At 48.0% G+C, this 12,029-nt stretch overlaps 1 protein-coding gene across 1 annotated transcript; it reads left to right on the forward strand.

The window, feature by feature from the left end:
* On the forward strand, nucleotides 1–7,479 carry LOC122393495. Its single transcript, XM_043389548.1, has 6 exons — nucleotides 1–394; nucleotides 1,069–1,163; nucleotides 1,893–2,084; nucleotides 2,384–2,576; nucleotides 2,844–2,948; nucleotides 5,228–7,479. Exons 2-6 carry the CDS (start codon nucleotides 1,136–1,138, stop codon nucleotides 6,804–6,806), a joined length of 2,097 nt encoding a protein of 698 aa, XP_043245483.1. The 5' UTR covers nucleotides 1–394; nucleotides 1,069–1,135; the 3' UTR covers nucleotides 6,807–7,479.
* Nucleotides 7,480–12,029: the final 4,550 nt, after the last annotated feature.

The following is a 12,029-nucleotide window of genomic DNA, read 5'->3' on the forward strand; positions in this document are numbered from 1 at the left end:
GTGCTTTTGACTGGTTTCTGACTACATATAGCTCAGCCGGAGGGAGGAAAACCTGCGTTTTTAAACATTTTTCATATAGGGAGTACCCGACCTCTAAGGCACGTTCGATACAGATGTCCAATGAAATAAAATCAACGTTAAAAAACAACTAAAAATCAAAGATGAAGAGAAGGGATCGGAACAGGTAGTGGAAAAGGTGGGGCTAGGTAGAGGCAGGTGCTAATTGGATTTTTTCTTAAAGGGACTTAATCAGTCGAGACGCCTCAAGCGTTCCATACAATTTTGTACCTATATCGTCAGTTTACGTATAGTAAAGAACGCCGATCATTAATATGATCATATATTTACAGCAGTTTGTGCTCTAACGTTCAAGAGAACAGACGGTGTCCCGAAGGTAAGCAGCTCATTTACGTAAATGTTCTTAGGTGAAGAGGCCGAAGTCCGAAGACAAGTAATCTTGTGTCGCCGTTTCTGTCTATGGTTACAAATACCTATCGCATACCTGATCTGTCTGTCCCTTTTCCCTTTTCATTTCAATCTCTCATCATCTCATGTCTTGAGATTCAAATCCAATGTTTCGACAATAATCAAATCACCTTGTTCCAGATATGAAGTGACTCTGGAACCTCCAGTTCCGGTGTATGCATGTACGCTGACGGCTTATATAATGACCACGGGGCACGGGGCACGAAATCACCGCCCAGCCCGCTACACATACGGCCATCGATTCCTCTCATACCGTTTGGGTTGATTAGCTGTCATGAGCTCAGTCAGAGTCGATCTACTGTTATGGCTTTGGACGGACTAATAATGTGCCTCCGGGGACAGATAGGGGCACGCTATCGACATAACCATACTCACCGGCAGAGAAGCATGCGTCGTAACTGCACGTAATTGCTTCATTACACATACACCGAGCGAATTAACCAAACCAATCACTTTACCCATTTGACCCATACGAGCGAAACTAGAAACTATAATCAGTTTCATTTGCGTACGTAAATGCTTGCTTACCCAGGCATGTTCGTTACATGCATCGCTTACCAGCATTGTTTCATCTCGTTTCAGCTGGTGCCACTGAACAAACGACTAACTGAAAATGAATGAAGACAATTAAACTCAAGCCAGGAGTCAGATGCGCAAGATGGATAATCGTAAGAAAAGTATGCATTAACTTATATCCAGTCACACTTCATTATTGCGCGTTTTTTTCTTTACGATGTTATATTTCTTATCAATGCGGTTTAAGTGTCGCCTGAAATGTGAATGATAGCACACGACCAGCTCAGTGATATGCTTTTTTTTTAGACGGAAAGTTGATTATTTTGAATTAGTTTGTTTTGAATTATTAGTTTCTCTCCTCAGTAGGTACAGCCCACCGCTAAAGTAATGTAGGGTTTTACCAATCTCAACGGTTGGCTTTGACTGGCGATTGTTTAATGCGGAGTGATCGAAAAGAAGATGTCAATAGCTAAAGTTGCAGCTGCAAGGGTAACGATACATATAAGCTACATTCAAAGTTTCATTGTAGTCTGGTTAATCGTTCCTAAGCTTCAGAAGCAGAACATACCCATGACTGAAACCGCACATTACTTCTGCTGTGGACTGTACCTATTTGAATAGAGGAGACCCAACTGTGCTTTCCTTTGGACGGTCGTCTAATTAAAGCGCACCATTGTAGACATCTGTCTGGTCCAAAAGCTGAATTATAACACCTAAATGCAACATCAGATATAGCACTTGAAAGCCAAGACTCGATTTGAGGGGCTTCATTCTTAGAAGACCATTGCTTTAGAATCCGTTTGACTCCACCCTATCGAATGTCGCCTGGCGCACCTGGCTCCCTAGCCCGGGAGACGGCCGACGCTGACCCTCTGTGCGGTCGCTGGCAGGATGCCGGCTCACGGCCTGTTGTTCAGTACTGGTGCGGCGCTATACGGTGATGGTGGTGCTGGTGCCGCTGCTGGTGCTGCTCTACTGGGTCCACTCTGTCGAGCACTCCTGGAGTCTGCGGCTGCTGGCCACACTGCCGTCCCATCTGAGCCGAGCTGCGCCCGTCCAGTCCCGTGACAACCTTAACAAAGGTAACGTAGCTCCCGCGTGGTAAGAAGCAGCCGTCCTCTCCGCATCAAATCACATTACAATTACAGTAATTGCTTGATGTTTACATTCATTGAGTTCTACTACATGCAATAGGATATAAAAGGGCCGTTTCTTCATCTACGTTTCTACATTTTACCGATATCTTGTAAGCACTTCAGATCCTTTTGTACTGAGTGACATTCTGCGGGCTTCTGTCGATAAGTACGGCTTCTGCCGACTGTTCCGAGAGCTCTAGCCGGTCGACCTCTGACAGCCTCTTGACCTTGCCCAACTCCTGCAGAGGACATCGGCCAGTTCCTGGTAGACACGCCCTCCTGTCGAATACCCAACGCCGACGCCTTCGACGCCGCGCTTCGTCCGTTCATAAACCCGCCAGAGCCGCTGGATTGTCGGAACGGGCCTCCGCCGCTCACCTACAGTGACCTGGACTCTGTGCACCTGATTACAGAGAGGCTGCACCTGTATGGGGACAGGTCGGTAAAACCAGAGAGCCTCATGTGAGCTACTTGATGTGATAAAGTGCCAGGGGTTAAAGTTTGATTAAAGTGTGATCACTTGACATGACTTGATGAGATAAACATAGTTAGCTGGCCTGGGGCTATGTCTTCATACATTCGGCTAGGAAAGTCTGAAATGTATAACTGAATGCCAATGCTGATAATGCAAACTTGCATACACATATGCATAGACTGTAATGTAGGCATGCAACATGTGGTCAACGCTTTCCCGATCTTTTGCAGCCCGCCTGAAGTTATCATCAGCTGCTGTACTCACGATATCAGCTGGTTCAACAGCTCCGTAGGTGTCCCGCCTGATCTGATGTCATCCGGAGAACAGAACATTTAGTAAGTGTTACGGATAGCTACTATGCATTTCAGACCCCATGAGACCCTGTTTTTCGGCGATAATTTATTTAATATTTATCCAATTGGCTTCAAATTTTAGCAAAGCACATTTCAGCTCAAGCGCCAATTTTCGCTAATATGGTCTCTTAACAAAATATCAATTGTTAGGGTACTTGTCGTTGCCTCGTAATGTTAAAATCAGCTCCGTAAATCCGTCAGTGGAGTAGAGGCTATCCGAACGCAGGCGTGACGTCACAGGCACGTGACCATTAAGCTCCGCCCTCCCGGCGGACGAAGCGGTGACCTTGGCCGGTCAGTCGGATGCGTGAAGCCGACGGGACAGTAGCCGCCGCACCCAAGGCCGCATGCCGGACCGGGGCGGGTTGCCGTTGCAGTACTAACGATACAGCAGCAGAAACTAGCGCTCGTAATTAGCGCACTAGCCTTCGTTATTGCATTTATCGCAAATTAGCCTACACCATGTCAATCAAATGAATAAAGATATACGTAAGTTACAAGTTCAGTAAGCTCAGGACTAGTGGCCGCATTTTTGCTTTATTGAACGTCATTAAAAGCCGTTGATGTCAATTGACTGTAAACTGATGCAAGACGTCGGTCAGCTGTCAAATTTGCAAGACATGATTAACAGTTACACCGTAGCATTTAAGAAATGTGGTTGCAATATGAAATATATTATGCTTATGCGTACGCTTGAGATGGATTCATGTGATTGCGGTGCAACATGAACACCTTCAGAACTAAACCATTTTATAATTGGCTAGATTGAGGTCACCGGACTGACTTGACCCCAGGCTTTCGTGTTGAACTGCAAATAATTAAAATACCTGTAAGTAGCCTACTGCCTCATTATTGGAGGGCTTGAAAAGTTACTTAAGTTTCACAAAAAGACGCGATTTCTTTACTATAGCCTATGCGCTTGTTTCCCTTATTCTGATGTCACATTTCTCCGGCACAATAAATCGCACATCGCATTTCTGCTCCCTTCTCAACGCTTCCCAAATTACAAACAAAGCTCGTGGAGCGATGTCTTAGGCAATCGGAAGTGCTCGTGACTCATCATCCTTCTCTGTTGTTTTCTGCATAGGTATAACAGCTTCTTCAGAAACAGCGAATGACGCAGCCAACCATATCGATATTTTCGAGTAGTGCAGAGGCTTCGCATGTCATAGGTGACAGAACAGTGGCACGACCTGACCATGAGATAAGCGCCAGAATGTGCATTCATTCAGATATTCAGATAGTGCATGACTCAGCTCTCTATTTAAGGTTGGTTCTGGGGAGGTTGATATCCTCATTATGTTTATCCTTCATATTCTGAGCTGGATCGGTGTTGATATACCAAAAAGAGAGAAGCGGTTACCAACTCCCCCAAATGAAGAGCAATCTTTCTCTCAGACACTTCCTGTCGATTCCATGAATGTTTCCAGCGCGCGGCCCCCGTACGACCTCCCCGCGGTGCTGCCGCCGACTGAGCCGGCATAGACCCAGCGCGGTCACGGCCAGTGGGCGGAGTTTAGTTGGGCCCGGCGCAACGTGATTGGCCAGCGCTCCCATCCAATCCGCTGCGGTAGCGAACGAGCCTCTATCCGGGTGCAAAATCTGATTAGCATTACGAGCCTATGACAAGTGCTCTAAATATTGATATTTTGTTAAGAGACCATATTGATGAAAATTGGCGCTTGAGCTGAAATGTCTAATGTCAAAATTTCAAGCAGACAAAAACTGCTTTAGACAAATTAGACAAAAATTAGACAAAATTACAAATTACAAATTAGACAAAAACTGAAGAAATTATCGCCGAAAAACAGGGTCTCATGGGGTCTGAAATACATAGTAGTTATGCTCGTTATGCTCGCATGCCATGCAAATTGCACAGTAATGCACCGGAACATTGACAAGAAGTGGCGTAATTTTCAGCCAAGTCCACTACCCCGCTAGCCCTCGGTGCCAGCCTTGTGCCAGCTTTGTTTTGGACAGACGTTGTTTCTGACTGCGACCCGTTTTAGATGTAACCTCTTCGTCTTCATTCACCTGTGGTCGATTGCTGTCTTTGTTACTCTCCCTGCGTTCCGTTTGCAGTCTCTTGGCCGAGTGTCGTGTTAAACTGGCCCCGTTTCCGTTCGGATTCTCTCTGACAAGTGTCACCCCCATTCCTCTTGCATTCTCATTGTCCAGTACCGTTGTAAGCTGACTCCGATTTTCGCTTGCATTCCCTCGACCAAGTACCTTCCTGAACTGACTCTAACATTCTTTTGCAGCCTTTCGGCCCAGTGCCGTCCTCTCACGGACCGATATACGCCAGAGACTTCAGGCGGCGTCGAAGTGCTCTGCTCGAAGAACGGCACCTTGATCTACCGCAACTACCACCAGTTTGTGCCGCTGCTGCCAGACCTGGAGGCCGTCAGCCTTCAGCGGCCGGCTCATGCCGTGATGCCAAGTGTGCTCATCTTCATGTTCGACTCTCTATCACGCCTGCAGTTTCACCGCTGGTTCCCACGTTCCCGACGGTTACTGTATGATGAAATGGACGCATTTGAGCTGGGAGGACTGAACAAGCACGGCGACAACACGTGGCCCAACATGCTGCAGATGCTGACCGGCATGGGTCAGGCAGAGCTGGAGGCATTGTGTGCACCCAACCCCCGCAATGACCCACTCGATAACTGTCCGTTTATATGGCGTGAGTTTAAGCGCGCTGGGTACCGCACGGCGATGGCTGAGGACTGCCCAGATATAGGAATGTTTGACTACATGAAGGCAGGATTCATACACCAGCCCACCGATTACTACAACCGTCCTGCAGCTCTGATGGCCTTTAGATACATAGCACACAACGTTGTACTGAATACGCACCTGTGTGATGGCACCAGGCCAAGCTACGAGTCTACGTTCACGTTTGCCGAGCACCTGGCGACACGTCTGGCTGACCGTCCTTACTGGGGCTACGTGGTGCAGAACGCCTTCTCTCACGACTACTTCAACATGCCCTACCACTTGGACGAGCCCTTCTACCGGCTGCTGAAGCTGCTGCTGTCCACCGGTGCGCTGGAAAACACGGTGCTAGTGACGATGGGGGACCACGGGCTGCGCTGGGGCGCGGAGCGGGAAACGTTCGTCGGGGGCCTGGAAGAGCGGCTGCCTCTAGTTAGCCTCTACTTCCCTCCGTGGCTGCGGCGACGCTACCCGGTGGCGTTCGCCAACCTGCGTACCAACCAGAGACGGCTGACCACGTTCAGAGACCTGCACCGGACGATGCTGGACCTCCTCACGCCGGAAGTCTCACTGGGCGGCGTCGGCACGGAACCGGCACCCGCCAACGAGTCCGCGGTCAGCCTGTTTCGGCCCATCTCTGTGGACCGGCACTGCGATCATGTGTTTGTGCCACAGCACTACTGCACCTGCCTGGAGTCGCAGCAGATCTCGGCCAAGGACGAAGCCGCGCTTCACGCCGCTCACACTGTGGTAAGGACTGTGAACGCTGAGCTGCGTGAGGCAGCGCAATGCGCGCAGCTTGAGCTGGCGCAAGTGCTAAGTGCGCGCATCTCGTGGCCACCCAACGCTGACTTGGCTAATGGCGTCAACGCGCTTGAACAGCTGGTCACCGTACAGATCGAGACGCGGCCGGGCGACGCACGCTTCGAGGCTACAGTGCTTGGGAATCGCTCTGAGTTGGTGCTGGGTGGAGCTGTTTCGCGGCTGAACAGCTACGGACAACTGAGGCGCTGTGTGGCTGACCATCGCCTGGAAAAGTTTTGTTATTGCCGTGATGACACGACTGCCGCGAGCGCGACGGCCGCGGCTGGTGGCACCCGGCCTTCAGCCACCGGAACGCCATAACGCGATGGTTGAACAACCACAGCCAGAAGTGCCGCAGAGGAACGCTGTGCCATGTTAAGTAAAAGTGTGTTTGTGCAGTGACTTCCAGTAGGCCTTCCAGCGTGAGAGACCAACTACCTTACCCGAGGTTTGAGATGCTTGACCTGGGATCCCTCCAGTCTGGAATATGGTTGACCTGAAAAAAAAAATGGAGGGAGTCTGTCTGAGAGACAGCTGACTGAGATCCTTCCAGTGTGAGAGTTGATTGAGCTGAGACTCTCTCAGGCTGATAGTCAGCTGGGTTGAGGTACTCCGAACTTCCAGCCATGGCTCTGAAGGACAGACAGCCTTAGGTGCTTCCAGTCCTAGAGTCGACGGACTTGAGGCTGTTCCAGTCTGACGAATAGCTGACTTGAAGTCCTCCAGTCTATGAGACATATCTGCGAGGCGGTCTCTCTGATGAGCTCTTCAGTACGAGAGCTGCCTCGATGAATGCGGGTTCTGTGTGATCCAGTGGTCATGTAATAAGTGTGTTTTGACTGGACGTGGTACATGTGATAATATGGCTGTTTAGAGACGATGCTTACTGTCACATATCATTGTGTTCAGCATAGGCTGCTCGTTGTTTTACAACGCTTGGCAAAAGGAAGTCGGTGTGTGATATGAATGAGAAGATAAATGTGAATCCATGCCATATGAGTTTCAGCATGACTTATGATAAGTCACCTTTTGCACGTTTTGCACGTCTTCCCTGATGCAAAGACACTGTTGGCAAGGATTAATGAGTCTAAGGCACTTGCGCAAATGTCTACAGGTTTTCGGAGTTTATCGCACGGCATATAATACAATAAATATGAGACTGTTAACCCTCGCACGACCAGGCCATTTCTCATAACACGAACGACCAGGGGGGGGGGGTTGTTACGACCCCCCCCTTGGCGTTTCGAAACGGAAGGTCGTAGAGCTTAGCGGAAAAAACCAACGGATTGCTCTCAACGAGATCTCGCGATTGGTGGTATATTTTTTGGTCCTAGGTCAACATTTGACCTACTTTTGACCGGTCAAAGGTCAAATTTTCGGAAAAATAGACTTTTTTCAACTTTCAGCGACGATTGCGGCAAAACGGTGGGAAATATCGACTTGAAACCTTCACTATCGTGTTCCTTGATCAATTCTCTATCGTTTGGTATGTATTTCGTTTCCCTAGCTCTAAAAATGGCGCGTTGGGAGCGCCGGAAGTCGGCAAGGTCACAGTCGGCGGCAGAAATTCGAAAAATCAAAATTTAAATTTTTGAAATCTGATTGTATTTTTGGATTTGGGAGGTCCATTTGCTCCCTATAGAAGCTAATATTGCTGCATATTCCCATTGAGGTGACAAGAATTAGCAAAATAGTGGTTCGGGCGCTTTTCAAAAATAGTACCGGACGCTGTTCCTCTTGTGACGTCATAGCTCCGTGACCTGACCTGACCCGGTCAAATTTCTTATACCATATGATAGCCAATACTTGCCCCAACATGCATGGGAAGTTTCATCACGATCCATCAACCGATGTCCGTACCACCGGCAGGAAACCTCGGGCGTTGGCACTCAGTTTGTGAAAATCCGGCCGGAGGCTGTACCTCTTATGACGTCATAACTCCGTGACCTGACATGACCCGATCAATTTTTTTCGGCAAAAGATGCGCAAAGGTTGCCCCAGAGGGTATGGAAAATTTCAGCCCGCTACGACAAGCCGTTTAGCGTGCACTTCGAAAAAACCTCAGTGGGGGGGGGGGGTTGATACAACCCCCCCCCCCCTAGGCGTTCTAGGGTTAAGAGTACACGCATAATACACATGTCCGGAAGACTGTGATGTTTGAATTTTTATTACAAACTCAGCGCCGAATGCAATGTGAATGCAATGTGAATGCAATGTGCAATGTGATATGCAATGTGACCCTCGCCTCGTTGGGGGTCCGGATTTCCACGCCCGGCGGGGGGAGAAGGGTTCAACACCCCCCTTCTAACTGGGCTCTTGGGCCACGTAGCAATACTGGGTAGGCGGTCTTCGAAAGAGCGTCAATAACAATGCCGAAATTATTTTGGTCACTTTTGGTTAGGTCAAAAGTCAGGTTATCATGAGCCGTCACTGAAGGCCTATTTTCGCCGATTTACAGCTCGAATGACAACAATTTTCAACAAGCCGGTGCATAACTCAGAAACTCATAGAGCTACAGCGCCTCGGAAGAGCGCATTTGATAGCCTTACTGACCTCTTTCTGAGTCTTTCTGAATATTTCTCCCAGATTTGACCGAGCGTCAAAGGTTTTTCCTGCAGGGGGCAAACACTGCCAAAATAGTCGTTGTAACTGAAACAGTTTTTCTGCAATAACTTTTGACTCAAACCTTGCACGAGTTTACCTTTGATGGCATCGTGTTCCTCTCGTTAAGACGCATCGAATGAACTATAATTTGACCTTGATAGTAGACTTCAAAATTTGACCTCAGTTCAAGGTCATGACCTGACCGGAAAGAGTCATGTTGTACCTACATCAGTCGATCCGTATCGTCGAGCTGATCACATCTAATGCGTCTTCATCTCTCTAGCATGCCTCCATCAAAAGTTATTCGCTATATGTAAACTGTTGGATACCTTAGTGATCTAAGGTGGCCTTAGGGGCATAAGCAGAGGGCACCGGTGTTATTTTCCAGTTTAGTGCGTCATAGTTACTTGTAATTCAATGTTTTGGGTGTTTAGAATTGCGTCATCCAAAGAGGCACCTTTCAATTATCTCCCATGGACTTATATGCAATGGGGAGGTCGCAAAATTGACCTGACCTTTGGTCACCGATACACAAATCCCGAGGTATACATTTTGTACATGTTGTTGCATTTATCAATCGCGGAAATTCTTAAAGCGATCAGTTTATATACTTGGCGTAGCTATGCCAGACATTGAAACTTTTTAGAAGGTGATGTCATTTGAAGTGACCTCTGAAATTTGAAGTGACGTCTGAAATTTTCACAAATTTTCACACAAAGTTTCACATGCACATTTTCTTTAAATGTATGATAAGTTGTGCCAAAAAAAAAAAAAACGGCGGCGAAATTAATCATTTCAAGAAATAATTAACCCGATTCAGCTATTTTCAAAGTTAAACCTCGCCCGTCCTCTCGGTTTTTCGCTGATAACTCATGTAAAAAGCGGCCGATCGCGACGAAACTTCCGGTATCTACTCTTAGATTATTCAATTCTACAAGTACCCTGAACATTTCATGACCCTGACCCAAATGACCTTTGACATGTCACCTATTTCTCGAGACCATGCTTGGCTGGAATCGCGATTCAGCGTATGTCAGTTCACATTATCGGCGCCTTTCCAGTCTTTTTGTGATTATGAGCGTCTAAACACGTGAAATGATGTTCGTCCCACGCAGTCCGGTGGGTGTCAAGGTCACCTGAAGGTCAGGTCGGGTTATTGACCTTTGATGACCTCGGTTCGCTTTTTAGTTTTACATGTTTCTAAGCTAGTTTTTGTAGCTGATTTCGAATTCAGCAACCATTTGAACATTTACGAAGTAGTTTTGATGCCTTCGTAACATGTTACGAAGCTCTCAGAGGCGGTTGACACCTACCTACTACGAATACCCGGCAGGAGCCCTACTGGTTGACCTGACCTGACCTGACCCGACCTGGCCTAAATGTATGAAGACATCAGCTGTGATCAAAACTAGCATGCTATTCGTGATCAGTAGTACCCCGAAAACCCCCATAGCAGCCACACTTTACGACAATTCTAACAGATCTCGATTTTCCTGACTTTTGGGTCATTGACCTGACCTGGAAGGTCAACCAGTGACCTAGAACATTAAATTGGGACGGGTATCATCGGCTTCCTCTCGTCACGGGCAGCACGCTCGTTTTTTTCCCGCGAAGCACTAGCTCGATCAGGGGCCAAACGGCAAGGGGGGTCCAATCGCAACGGACCCCCCCCCCTTATATGTTCACAATCACGGCTAGCAAAACACCAATAGCCATCAGCAGTCATAAGAGGTCGGTCTAACAACCGGACAATATCACATCTGTAACGTCCGCGGTTTTCATAACACATGTTGGCAAACCGGTGGGTGATCTAATAAATAAATAGAGCTACAGCTCCCCTGCGTAGTAGCGAGGGAAGCGCCGCCGCCGCACGCGCTAGCAAGGCTGAACCCAGGTTCGCTATGACACCTGTTTGCTCTCAGTCCTGTCTGAAAGAGAGGGAATCACAGGCGGCGGGCGACGAGTGAAGAACGGTCCAACAAAAACATTAATTTTCCAAGTTTCGCTTATAGAAGTAAAACACCACTCGGAGCATACAGCACCAATGCAGTGCCACTGCAATAACCCTTCTCACCCACTCCGCCCGAAATAGAATCCTGAGATAAATCCATTAGTGCGCTTAACACGTCAATCTATTTTTCATTGACCCGGGACAGAGCCAAACCTGGGCCAGGCTGACTTCTCTCACTCGTTTGACGTTTGCTGACCAATGTCAGACATGCCAAAATAGGTAAAATGTTCTTATATTGGACCGTTGCGTGGGACAAACCTCAACCTGTAAGAATCTTTATCTGTTTCTGTAAGCTTTCTTGGGACCAACACCATTTCGCACGCTTGCACGTTTCTAATCACAAGTCTGGAAACACACGAATTATAGGTATGCACTCATTTACGCTGAATCGAATGCTGTCCTGATACCTATGGTTTTGGGAAACTGATCACAGGTCAAATTTCAAAGTCATACCTGGCTGGGTCAGGGTCATGAAGATTTCAGGGTGGTTATGCTTATTCTTGACGAACTAAACGAGGAATGGGCCATTATTCAGTACCTACAATCCGCAGTTTAGGTTTGTTTTGTTTATTTGCTTTGTAAGGAAAGGATAGGTCCTTTCGGTCTGAGACCCTTTCAGAGTCGAACGGATGATGAGAATTAGGGAGGTGATGCATTGTCTGGCCACTCTAGTGCGCCGCCGGGGCTGGGCCCGTCACATGGACATTATACAGCCCACCCGGCACCGCTAACGATCACCCAACCAGAAGATGGGCCAGCTCCGCCTCCTGCCTCCTGAGGAGCACCTAACGACAGGTGACCGTTCAACCCAACCCGGGTTACAGGGGTTGAGAGCCTGAGGCGTGGATGAGTAGGGTTTAGGTAGGGAAGGATTTAAAAATCCTGAGGATTTACAATGAAGGAACGGTGACATTTTAGGATTCTCCTTG

The sequence above is a fragment of the Amphibalanus amphitrite genome, unplaced genomic scaffold, assembly GCF_019059575.1.
Source record: "Amphibalanus amphitrite isolate SeventyFive unplaced genomic scaffold, NRLGWU_Aamphi_draft 000024F_arrow, whole genome shotgun sequence".
Taxonomy (NCBI): Eukaryota; Metazoa; Arthropoda; class Thecostraca; order Balanomorpha; family Balanidae; genus Amphibalanus; species Amphibalanus amphitrite.

Coding starts and splice junctions, on each gene's coding strand:
- LOC122393495 (XM_043389548.1), top strand. CDS start 1,136: ATGCGCAAGATGGATAATCGTAAGAAAA. Junction 2,085..2,383: donor CCGTGACAACCTTAACAAAG/GTAACGTAGCTC, acceptor CAACTCCTGCAG/AGGACATCGGCCAGTTCCTG. Junction 2,577..2,843: donor CTGCACCTGTATGGGGACAG/GTCGGTAAAACC, acceptor GATCTTTTGCAG/CCCGCCTGAAGTTATCATCA.